The sequence below is a fragment of the Octopus bimaculoides genome, chromosome 2 (genome assembly GCF_001194135.2).
Source record: "Octopus bimaculoides isolate UCB-OBI-ISO-001 chromosome 2, ASM119413v2, whole genome shotgun sequence".
NCBI lineage: Eukaryota > Metazoa > Mollusca > Cephalopoda > Octopoda > Octopodidae > Octopus > Octopus bimaculoides.
The window spans coordinates 128179347-128191397 of record NC_068982.1 but is presented as its reverse complement, the minus strand read 5'-3'; the positions used below and the strand labels follow the sequence as shown (position 1 = coordinate 128191397).

The 12051-nt window shown below is 34.7% G+C and overlaps 1 protein-coding gene across 6 annotated transcripts in view; it reads left to right on the top strand.

Moving 5' to 3' along the window:
• The window catches only part of LOC106874322 (myosin light chain kinase, smooth muscle), a 145560-nt gene extending 139830 nt beyond the window's left edge, over positions 1 to 5730 (top strand). For 5 of the 6 annotated variants that reach the window (XM_052965921.1, XM_052965920.1, XM_052965919.1 and 2 more), the window contains one exon: positions 3942 to 5730. In XM_052965921.1, the coding sequence (XP_052821881.1) occupies positions 3942 to 4103 (162 nt within the window). In that variant the 3' untranslated portion in view covers positions 4104 to 5730. The remainder of the gene's footprint in view (positions 1 to 3941) is intronic. The other variant, XM_052965923.1, reaches the window with a different exon arrangement.
• Positions 5731 to 12051: the final 6321 nt, after the last annotated feature.

Below are 12051 nucleotides of genomic sequence, written 5' to 3'. Positions count from 1 at the left end.
TATATACATACATACATACGTACACACACACACACACACACACACACACACACACACACACACCTTTTTAACTTGTTTTAGTCATTAGGCTGGTCATGCTGTGGCACTCTCTTGAAGGGTTTAGAAAAAATTGACCCCTGTATATATATATTTTTTTTAAAGTCTAGTACTTATTTTATTGGTTGCTTTTGCCAAACCTCTAAATTACAGAAATGTAAGCAAAACAACAGTAGTTGTCTATCTGTTGTGGGGAACAAACATAAACACAAACACACATAAGTTATGCATACACACACACACATACAACAGACTTCTTTCAGTTTCCATCTACTAAATCCACTCTCAAGGCATTGGTTGGCCCAGTGCTATAGAAGACACTTTCGCAAAATGCCTCAGTGGGGCTGAATCTGAAACCATGCCATTTGGAAGCAAATTTTTACCATACAGCCGCTTCACACACACACATGCGTGCACACACACACTCTTTGTGTGTATATATATACACACATATATATATATATATATATATATATATATCTACATCTCTTCTGCGTGTGTGTGCGTATATACACACACATACACTCTCGCACATACACACTCTCGCACAGACACACACACACACACACACACACACACACACACACAGAGTCGTGTACAAGTATGACTTGATTGCATGTACCATGCTTTCAGTTAATGTTTTAGGTGCTTATGTAGTCATAAGCATAGACACCTTTTGCCCTGCAGAACATCCAGTATGTGACAGCTGGTGGGATGGAGATGGCCACAACAGCAACCAGCCCCTACTCAGTTCAGTTGAGTAGACCCGAACAACATGAGAACATGGAGATGTGGTCACACAAACGTGTATAAGATTAAATAATATTGTCTCAGATAACTTGTTTTATTTTCAATAAGTTTCTTTCTCTGTGTATAATTAGTGAGGATATATGTGGATATATATATATAGTTGACATCATAAGAATTTATAAACTTTTGAGAGAACTTCAAAGTATTGCTCTGGTACAATGATAGAACGCCCATCATGTCTACAGGATACGTGAGTTCGAATCCTATGCACACCCTTTGGTTTTTTTTTCTTTATCCAAAAGGGTTTTTCAACCCAATATTTACATGCTATTACTGATAGCTTTGTATGTATTTCAAAAACCAATTCTAAAAAAGAATTTTTTCACACACACACAGAGGGAGGGATGGAGAAAGAGAGAGAGAGAGAGAAAGAGAATACTAATCATATTGTTGCTCTGTGTTCTGTTGTTTTACATTCAAATGTTTAGCAACAACGTGAAGATAGAAAAAAAAATCTCCTCCAAAACTATTTAGATTTAATGACGAGTACTTTCAAGGGAGAGAACTCGTACCTCAGTGTGCTGAAAAAGATTGTATGAAATCTCTCGTAATAGTAGTAGTAATTCTCTGACAGGGAAATCAATTAGAAAAGATGTTTTATTAATTAGTAATGAAATAAGTAGATGACATTTTAGATAATTCTTAGAAATTAATGTTTTAGAAATAAATTGAAAGTTTATCTTTTGAAGTAACACAAACCAAATTTTGTGAAAATATTCTTAACAATTAGCACCACAAAATATGTAGGTCTCATTAATTTAATAAATGAATATTTTATGATTGTGAGGTATATTTTCATGACCTATAACAACTTATTGCCAGCATTTCGATCAGGCTGTCTCATTCATACTTTTGACATTCACCAACATTGTTCGTGCCTGTGTGGGAGGAGAGGGTGTATCAATTGTGCTACTCCTTCCTACTCATCTGATATAATTATTAAATAAATAAATAAATGTCCATAGCTTTGGAATTAACGGTATTAAATAAATGGACCACTGTTCATTTCAGTAATGAATATTTGGTTGTTTGATTAGCTCAACTACTGGTTCATTGAATTAGCTTGTAAGTGGCTGAGTATTCCACAGACACATGTACCCTTAATGTAATTCTCAATTAAAATCAGCGTGTCACTGTGTGACAAGGATAGATCCTTGACTTACAGGCACACTCCATCTGACAGGCTTCTCACAATTTCCCCTCTATCAGTTTTGTTCCCAAGTCTTGGATTGACCTGAAGTCATGGTAAAAATGATGATTACCTGTGATACCATGCAATGGAATTGAACCTGGTATCTTATTGTATGGCTTTTAAATAGACAAACATTACAACTCAGTATGGATTGGACAAATTAAATATGGAACTGCTTTTCAAAGAGCTGTAAAGTTATCCTGCTGATCATTTAATGTGAATGGAGCTTGCGGAAGAAGTCCCAGGTAGAACTGAGACAAAGTGGTGATGGCTGATCTCATGGAGGTGATGACAAAGAACTGGGATGATTGGCAGTGTTCAGTTCTGAAGGAGACTTGTCCACCTTGACAAAACTGAGTTCTAGTAGAGCTGTGTGTATATATATGCAACTGGGCCCTTCACCCGATTTCCTTCCTCTCACCTCTACCACCCACTAGTGCTGGTGGCATGGAAGAAAAGTACCCAGTACACACTAAAATGGTTGGCATTAGAAAAAGCATCCAGCTGTAGAGACCATGCCAAAGCAGGCACTGGAGCATACTACAATCTTTGGACCTATTAGATTCTGAAAAATTGTCCAACCCTTCCAGTATGGAAAATGGGTGTTAAATGATGATGATTACAGGAAATATAAAGTAAGACTAAAAAAAAGGATTTTATATGAAAATGTCTGAGATGAATTATTGGTAATTAATTTGATTATCTGTGATTTTTTCAGCAACAGTTTCCGTCATTGTGTATACTCCTGCTTTGCTTAGTCCATTCTAATTTGATTATCATTATCCAGATTATTGACCTCATCTTCAGAGATGAAGCATTACTTTTTAAAATATATACATCTATGCTACATTTTGAAAATTTCCCACCAGAATTAATGGTTATAACACAAGAATTGTATTGATAATATTTTATGCATTTTATAAAAAAAATTATAAAGGTAAAAATGAAAAGGTAGACATAGAAGCTGTACTTTTCTGATGTTAGAAAGGAAATCATATCCTACTATAAAATGAAACTTCCATATTTAATAAAGAACCAGTGTAGGAACTTTGGAAATATTTAAGGCTCGCTGATAACCAACTACTAAGATAAGCTTAATATTATTGTTCTTACTGAAATATAAATATGCTAAAGTGTAGCATATATTGTACATCTGTCAGTGGGCTAGAGGATAAAAATGTTACTACCCCTTAGCTCAGAAATAAGGGTTCTTAATTCAAGTTTAATCTAATATTTTGTGTGTGTGTATGTGTTACTACTTTGTGACTAGTGTTGGTCTTTTTACATCCTTATAACTTAGCATTTTAACAAAAAAGAGACTGATAAAATAAGTAGCAAACTTAAAAAGAAAAAGTTCTTGAATTGATTTGTTTAGCTCTAAACCCTTCCCTGTAAGGTGACGCCCCAGCATGGCCATGGTGCAACAACTGAAACAAGTAAAAGTATAAAAGTGTGTCCAGGAAACAATACATCTGATGATGATTTGGACGTCAAACAGATTTAAACATAATCTCAATGTAAATCTTAAATAAAATGTTTTGTCTCTAAAGATAAAGACCAAGTCCAATAATTTATTGTCATATAAAAGATTATTTTTTTGATTGTCTATCATCTTTCAAGATGTTTTAGTAGCTTCAATGGAGTCTGTTATTGAATATACATTGTAAATTATGTAATTGTTGTTGTTAAGATATTCAGCGCTATTAATAATAACAATAATAATCCACTTTGTTGTTTGTTGTATTTTTGAACACTAAAAATATCTGTGCAGTTTTTTCTTTATTCTTTTATTTTTGTTTTGTCGTCTTTCTTTACTTTGTTTTATTTAACTTTGAGTTGAGTTTTGCATGATGTTTGTTTTTTTGTTTTCTTTTTGCTTTAGAAAAATGGCACTGCTATTCGCGCTCTGAATCACATAACAGGCAGGTTTTCTGAAAGATCTTCATCCACATCAGAATCCACTTCATTTTCTCTACCTACCCAATATTCAGTCTCGAATGAAAGAAGGACATTTTTTAGGAATTCAAAGCCACCAAAACCTTAAGCAGTTTACCAGTGCAGTTTTTAATGCCAAAACACTTAGGCTGTTTACCATCCAGTGATTTTTGTCTTGCTGAATTAATTATTCAGACAGTTCATATCTACTTCATTCTTCATTTAAATTATCAAATCCATCAAAAACCTTTTTTCATGCAAAAACTAATGTTGAAAATCCTTCTTCCTTCTCTAAGGTGATACAAGAAATTGAAAAGATCAGAGCCGAGTCTGCTGCCGACAGTGTATGAAATAAGCTGTTGAGAGAAAGAAGAGATCTGTATGTCTTGTATATTAAATAGTTCTTTTGAGTTAAAAAGGGATGAGAGAGTTTTATAAGCATTGCACTGATGTACAAGATACACTAGTCTAGTTTTTTTTTTCTTACTTTGGATTTGGCAAAGAACAATATAATGCTATCTGGAATAATTTAGACGTTAAAACTTCCACAGGGCCCTATTTTCATTCTCTACAATGGCTTCAGTCAGAAAAGAAAAAGAAAAACCAATAAGCAGTTGATCTGTGATATGAAAAAAATTTGTTATATTTCTGCTTTTTTTTCTCCTCTATACCTCCCTCCTCTAACAAAATAATAAATAAAACTTCAGGCAGAAATTAGCAAAGTTTCTTTAGCAAACAGTTTTGTTTATGTGACATGTAAAGTTAGGGGTCACTATTTTATTTAGCACATTGGCTACTGTTATCAGTGTGATTACAAATTTTGTTCAGTTATTGAACAGCTTATTTTATTTCATCTAATTTATATATACGGCATTATCAATTACTATACTAATTCTCACTCAGAACAGGGAGGGAGGAAAAATGATCATTGAAATTAAAATTTTTTAAAAAATTGAAAAAAAAAAAGATATGTAATTTTTTTTTTTTATAGTTTGAACTCATTTTTAAAGCAAGAGAAATTTTGTAACGTTGAGATTAGAAATAACTTATTATAAATGTTAATTTCTCTAATTGCTATATTTGTTTAATTACTGTATTAGAGATTTTGTTCTTCTTTTTTTTATATATTATACTGAGTTTATATGTTTATTTACAGCATTGTACATAACTTTTAAGAAATGGGAACCTGTAAAATACTTCCAAAGATACAAACTTTTACTTTTAACTTAATTTTCGACCAGGTGAACATGTGTTCATGCCCCAGCATGGCCACAGTCAAATGACTGAAACAAGTGTAAGAAGATAGATTATTTCAAAAGGATTGCAGTAAAATTCAAATCTTGAATTCTTTTGATTAATGTGAGCTGCTGATATTTCTCTTTTGCTAATTACCCTAAGTGTTTAATTAGATCTTAGTTTTTAAGTTAAAATAATAAAAAGTTTAAGATATAATACACACATATAAATTCAATATTAACAAGATCAAACAAATTTCCCATTAATTGATTAATAATATTCTTGCTACCAATTCCATGATCAAGAAGTCAATTTATATTGGAAGTATGTGTTGGGTTCCTTTTTAAATTAATTTTATTCTGTTTACAAACTGAAACGATGGGATACTAATTATCTGAGCTATGCTTCTAAGTTCTTCCTGTCTTTAACTAAATTATGTGGATTTATAGCACTAAATAAAAACAAAATGTTTACATAAACGATTTTTATCTTTAATATAATTTTGTTTTGTTTTTCTTTAAACTGTCTTTGTATGCCATTTTGTAATTTCAGAAAGAATGGATATTGAGTCATCATTGTTTCAAAATTGTGTTTTACTTGGATTTGTCATATTTACAATACAGCATATTTGATCTGCTCTTTCAATGTTTTGATTTTAGCTTGTGTGTGGTGGGGAGTGTGTAACTGTATGCTCTTTCTGTTTCATGCACTACAAAACCTGTATCTGCCTCTGTTTCATATTAAGGAACCTGCTTTTATTGCAGTATAAAAAGACTTGTCAGTCATACAGTGTTAAGGTTTCCTTTCACAATTGAATCAATTTTGATGTGTAGGACTTAATCTATTCCTAGATGTGAAATCCTCATTGCTGGGTGGTGAAAAAGCTACACCACTTTCATGTGGGTATTTAGAACTAGGCGTGGAAAAGGTTATAAGTGTTTAGATTTCACGCAAGGCTTCGAGTCATAAGGAAGATTTATTGGAATGGATAGAGATTTGGTAAGATAGTTATTGATTTACTAACATATTGTTTAATAATATTTTCTAAACTCTGTGCTGGCACCATGGAAAAAGCATCCATGCTGGTGCCATATTAAAAGCACTTGTGCTGGTGTCACATACTACAGAACCAATGCCAGCACTACATACAAAGCACCCAGTACACTCTGTAAAGTAGTTGGTGTTAAGAAGGGCATCCAGCCATAGAAACCGTACTAAAACATGACTTGAGCCTAATGCAACCTTCTGGCTTTCCAGCTCCTGTCAAACTGTCTAACCCAGGCCAGTATGGAAAAACGGATGTTAATTCATGATGATGATCATATTGTAAGAAGATTTAACACATTAGGTTAGGCTAGTTATTAAGTTAACTAATTATTGGGTCATCCCATAAATAATACAGTTTTTTTTCAATTGCATGACTGGGAGCCGGAGGGGGGGAGGGATAAACTACCTGCATCAACTTGCTAACAAAAAAAGGTAGTAATTTTACCTTATTCTTAGTGGAAGCTTTGAAGAGTTTCAGTTTAAGTTATTTTCTCAAAGCTATAATGGAAGAGCATATTTTGCTTTGAGTTCAATAAAAGCAACAACACAACGAAAAGTGTGAGGAATATTAATGCAGTATATGAGGACCGAACAATAAGTGTAAGCCAGTATCAACGGTGGTTCCAGAAATTCCAAGCTGGAAACTTCAGCCTAGAAGACAAGCCTTGTCATAGAGCTCAATGAGGACGTCCTGCAAACTTTGGAACAAAATCCCATCATAACTGTTGAGAATCTTGGATTTAGTCATTCGACTATTCATCGACATTGTGTGCCATTGGAAAAGTCAGCAAATTGGATCAATGGGTTCCTCACAAACTTTCCAAGTTTAATCGCACACACACACACACACAGTGAATGTGTGCTCTTCTTTGCTCTAATGTCTCACGAATGAACCTTTTTTGGACTGAATAGTGACTGGTGACAAGAAATGGGTTCTCTTTAAAAATGTCACCGAAGACAGTGGGTAGGGAAAGGAGAAACACTAGCACCCCAAGCTAAAGAAGGTCTTCGCCCACGTAAGGTGTTGTTATCTGTTTGGTGGGATATGAAAGGTTTAGTCCACTTTGAACTTTTTTAACCAAATGATAACAAAGGAGATCTACTGTGAGCAGCTTAAGTCAGCTTTAGGAAAAAAATGACCATCTTTGGTCTAAAGACAAAAGGTGTTCTTCCATCAGTTCTTTCTACTCTAGGCACAGAACCCGAAAGTTTTGGGGAGTGGGGGTTCAACCGATTAGATTGACTCCAGTTTGCAATTGGTACTTAATTTATCGACCCTGAAAGGATGAAAGGCAATGCTCAGTCACATACAGTGAGGATGACATTCCAAAGGCTGGAGCAGTTTGAATGGGAAATGATACCCCACTCACCCTATTCGCTGGATATTGCCCAATCTGATTATCATTTATTCCGTAGTCTTCAAAATCATTTGGACAGATAAAATACGAATTCTGTAGCTGAGGTCAGAACAGTACTGGAGGAGTATTTTTCATCACGGACAAGTGAATTTTGAAAAAGGGGCCTTGCAAATCTACCAGATAGATGGAAAAGCATTGTAGAAAATGGAGATTATATTTTAGATTAAAGAAGAATTTTATCTTAATTTAAAAAAATAAAAGTATAAAAAACTGCATTATTTATGGGATGACCCAATACTATTAATGATATGGAAGGCAGATGTTACACACATATACGATGGACTTCTTTCAGTTTCTGTCCACCAAATCCACTCACAATGCTTTCGTTGGCCTGAAAGAAAGCTTCTTACCACAGCCACACCTGTGCCTATAGTACTTCCCTTCCTTTCAGGTCTGATACTTATTCTTTTGATTTTTTTTTTTTGTTGAACTGCTGAATTATTGAGATGTAAACAAATCAATATTGGTTGTCAAGTGGTGGCAGGCAAAAACAACACAAACACATGCACACACACACACACATATATTTATAATGGACTTCCACAAACAAAGCATTCATAGGCTTGGTAGAAGACATTGGCCCAAGACACCACATGGTTGCAAAACAAGCTTCTTAACCATGTGGCCATGCTTCAATATTCAAATTGCATTTTGGAATTTTCTCTTTGTATTTGTCCATAGTAGTAGTGGTCATCTGTTGATGGATACACTAAACCACGGAACATTAATTATCTTGTTAGATTGATAACTGACAGATTGAAAAAGGAAGAAATAATTACTGAAATATTTTACGAATGTGACAGTCAAAATTGGTCAAAACAAGAGAAATACATTAAAAGAAAAAGGTAATGAATCAGAAATCATCTTTAATTTTCTAGTTTTAATACCGACATTGATGATAGCAATTCCAAATCTTGTTACTTTGCTTTACATTTATCAACCTTTTTATTAATTAGAAAACTAGAGTAAAAATTTTTATTTTTTTAATTTGTTTTTCTCTTATTAGCAAAACTAACTTTTTATTTTTTATAATAGATTCTCCTCTCTTTCCATCTTTTTTGATCAGTCTGGCTTCCAAAAAGTGATAAGCTGTTGACCTACATTAAGTAATACACTGATAAAAATCTTTCATGAATGTAAACTCTGATGATAAGATGTTTATTGGCTTTCGCATATTCATCTCATTCTGATTCTTTCACAATCCTCAACTCTCTACATTAATGTATTTTATGCATTTTGTCCCCTACTTATAATCCTTGACTGGCACACACATATTTCAAACATGCTTGATCTCACCTCCAAACCTATCTTTTATCAAACTATCACTTTCTCTGCAACTCTTGAATCTGCAGGACTCTTGCCTTATCTTCACTACTCATCCACAATCTAGGTAACATCTCTTGGGTCCTATGGTACTAAAAGATATCCCAGTGATTGGAGTTCTTTCAGTTCTAACGTAACTACTCCTGTCAGTATATATACTTCATCTAACCCTCTGGCTTTCCAGCTCCTGTCAAACTGTCTGGCCCATGCCAGTATGGAAAAAACGGATGTTAATTCATGATGATGATCATATTGTAAGAGGATTTAACACATTAGGTTAGGCTAGTTATTAAGTTTACTAATTATTGGTCATCCCATAAATGTTTTTTTTTTTCAATTGCATGAACTGGGAGCCTGAGGGGAAAAGGGATAAACTACCTGCATCAACTTGCTATAAAAACAGGTAGTAATTTTACCTGGACATAAAACTAAAGACAATTTTTAATTCATTAATTTTTTAGGTTTGTCCTTACACATTTCATCCATATCGAAATCTCACCACCCCAAATCCTTCAAGTGGATCACTTATAGCTTATACAGCTACACTATAGCAGTTGAAACAAAGAACATGGCCTACATTACTTGCAGGAACTCACCCATGCATCTTTTAATATGCACTATAATTCCTTCAGGATCATCTTCAAAAGGATGTTTCTTTAAAAATGCTGCCATTCTTTTTAGTCCCTTGTCAAAAGTATTTCATACATTACAGAATCCTTTGCCTTCCACTTCTAAACAATAATAGTTCTGTTAATGGTGCTCCTGTAGCAAAAGCCTCCTCATTTGCAACCCATTTTGTATCTAACTCTATGCATTAAATCTTCTCCAAAACTATTGCTTTCCACTCGACCAGGCTAACCACCACATACAGATACATACCAAGTGTGAAAGCATCTTTGCTCATTTCAAACCAACAAGGCTACTAGTGCTGACAATCAATGCCCCTATCCTCACTAAACTCAAAGATCAATATCTCTCTCTACAATGATATCTTGATCATTGGAAATATCCTATAATTTTGATCCATTCTCAAGAAAACCCACCCAACTATCAACATATTGCACTCATTTCCAACATCTCAAAGTTGAGGGAGTTAGCCATTACCTATACCCCTCTCCAAAATCTTGAAACATATTTCTTTCTTAATGACCACCACTATATACTTTCATAATATCAGACCTACTGGTGAACTTTTCTTCTCTATTACTAAGCAGTACTCCCACCTCCATTTGGGAAATTTGTTGGGAATAGTTGTTGCCTCAGTAACACATTCAGCTATGTGTCTGACCTGTGAATCCTTAAGCGAAACTGCCAGTCTATAAAATCCATTCATCTCTAGGATTGTTTGCTTCCTGTCAGATGACAGCTCAATGTAAGTTTAAGAATCTTTTTCTAATCCACTGTTACAAATGGTGTGCTCCAAGGTTCGGTTTTGTCTCTCATACTCTTCCTCCTCCCCTAAACTTCTGCATTCAAGCTTCATCCATACATAACCTTGATACCAATCTTTGTCACATTTAACAGCAGAAATAATTCCTAATCATTTCTCAGTTTCCTTCTATTGCTAAGGTGTGACACTTTTTTACACAGCTGCTGTCATCCATATGCAACACATGATCATACCAGCACAGTCGTCTCTCTTAAAACCACATCTGATGTTTCTTATGTCCAACTTTTCTCTCAGGGCACTTACACTCTGTCGTGTATGCACACTGACATTACACACCCAGCAGAGCATACTAGCTTTATTTCTTGCAAGCTTATGCATACCCTCAGCAGTCACATCCCATGTTTCACTGCCATGTAGCATGGCTGCTTGCACACGTACATCATACAGTCTACCTTTTACTCTGAGCGAGAGGCCTTTTGTCACCAGCAGAGGTAGGAGCTCGCTGAACTTTGCCCAGGCTATTCTTATTCTAGCAGCTACATTCTCAGAGCATCCACCCTGATTTGGTCACCTAGATAATGGAAGCTCTCAACTACTGGTTTTTTTTCCCTGGCATGTGACGGAAACTGTTTCTGCATATTTTCAGTGTTTATTGCCCCTGAGCATTTGCCACAAACAAAAATTATCTTCCCAGTTAGCCTTCCTTTGATATTGCTGCACCTCTTATGTGCCATAGCTTACACTGGGTAGGGTACATCTTATGGAGTTTCTACCTACACCTTTCCAAATAAATTTTGCTCACCTGATTGGCATACTCTAGCTTTTGTCCTGTAAATGTGTAGTCTCCTCACTCTGCTTTCTCACCTGTTAGTATGATGCCTTTTACTCCCCAAGAATTGGCTGATCTCATGCTGCCTCCATTCCCAATTCACTTGCTCTCCTTCTCATCACGTTGTTTTCTGGGTCTGACTAACCCCTACATTGAGTCCTTTCCATCTAGACTGTTGACTTTGGAATTTCCACCTCTGCCCATGTATTTTCTGCAGCTGTCAGCTATGTAATAGTAGTATTAACATTATTTATCTCATTGGTCTAGGGGAGCCTGCACAGACTATGGGCACAACTACTTCTAGATCAAACCGATTAAAAGAAAAAAAAAACTTTTACAGAAGGATGTGATTTTTCTAGCTAAACTTCCCTATATTCTAAACGAAATACCTTGGATCTAATATTCTCTTTGATCTGTGATAATGCCATTTTTTTTCAATCCCCAACTTGTTTTATGTCTTTCACTTCTTTTCTAATATTTAGTCAATTATCATTAATAAAACTAAAATTTCTGGTTCTTTACAATATATCAGAACATATATCCCATTTCTAATAACACAACATTTACCTTCATCCTTCAAATCAAAACTATCTTTATTCTTCTTGCTATCTGCAAATATTTGAAGTGTCATTGACTCTCTCAACAATAATTCCTTCTTCCTGCTAATCTCGATGGTTGTCTATTTCTACACAGTTTCAATGTAATAATGTAGTCTGTTTCCCCCTTATGAACTGGTGCTTAAATTCAGATTTTATAGCATTACATGGATGACATAAAGGAGGAGAACAAGGTGTGTTTGAGAAAGATATTCTAT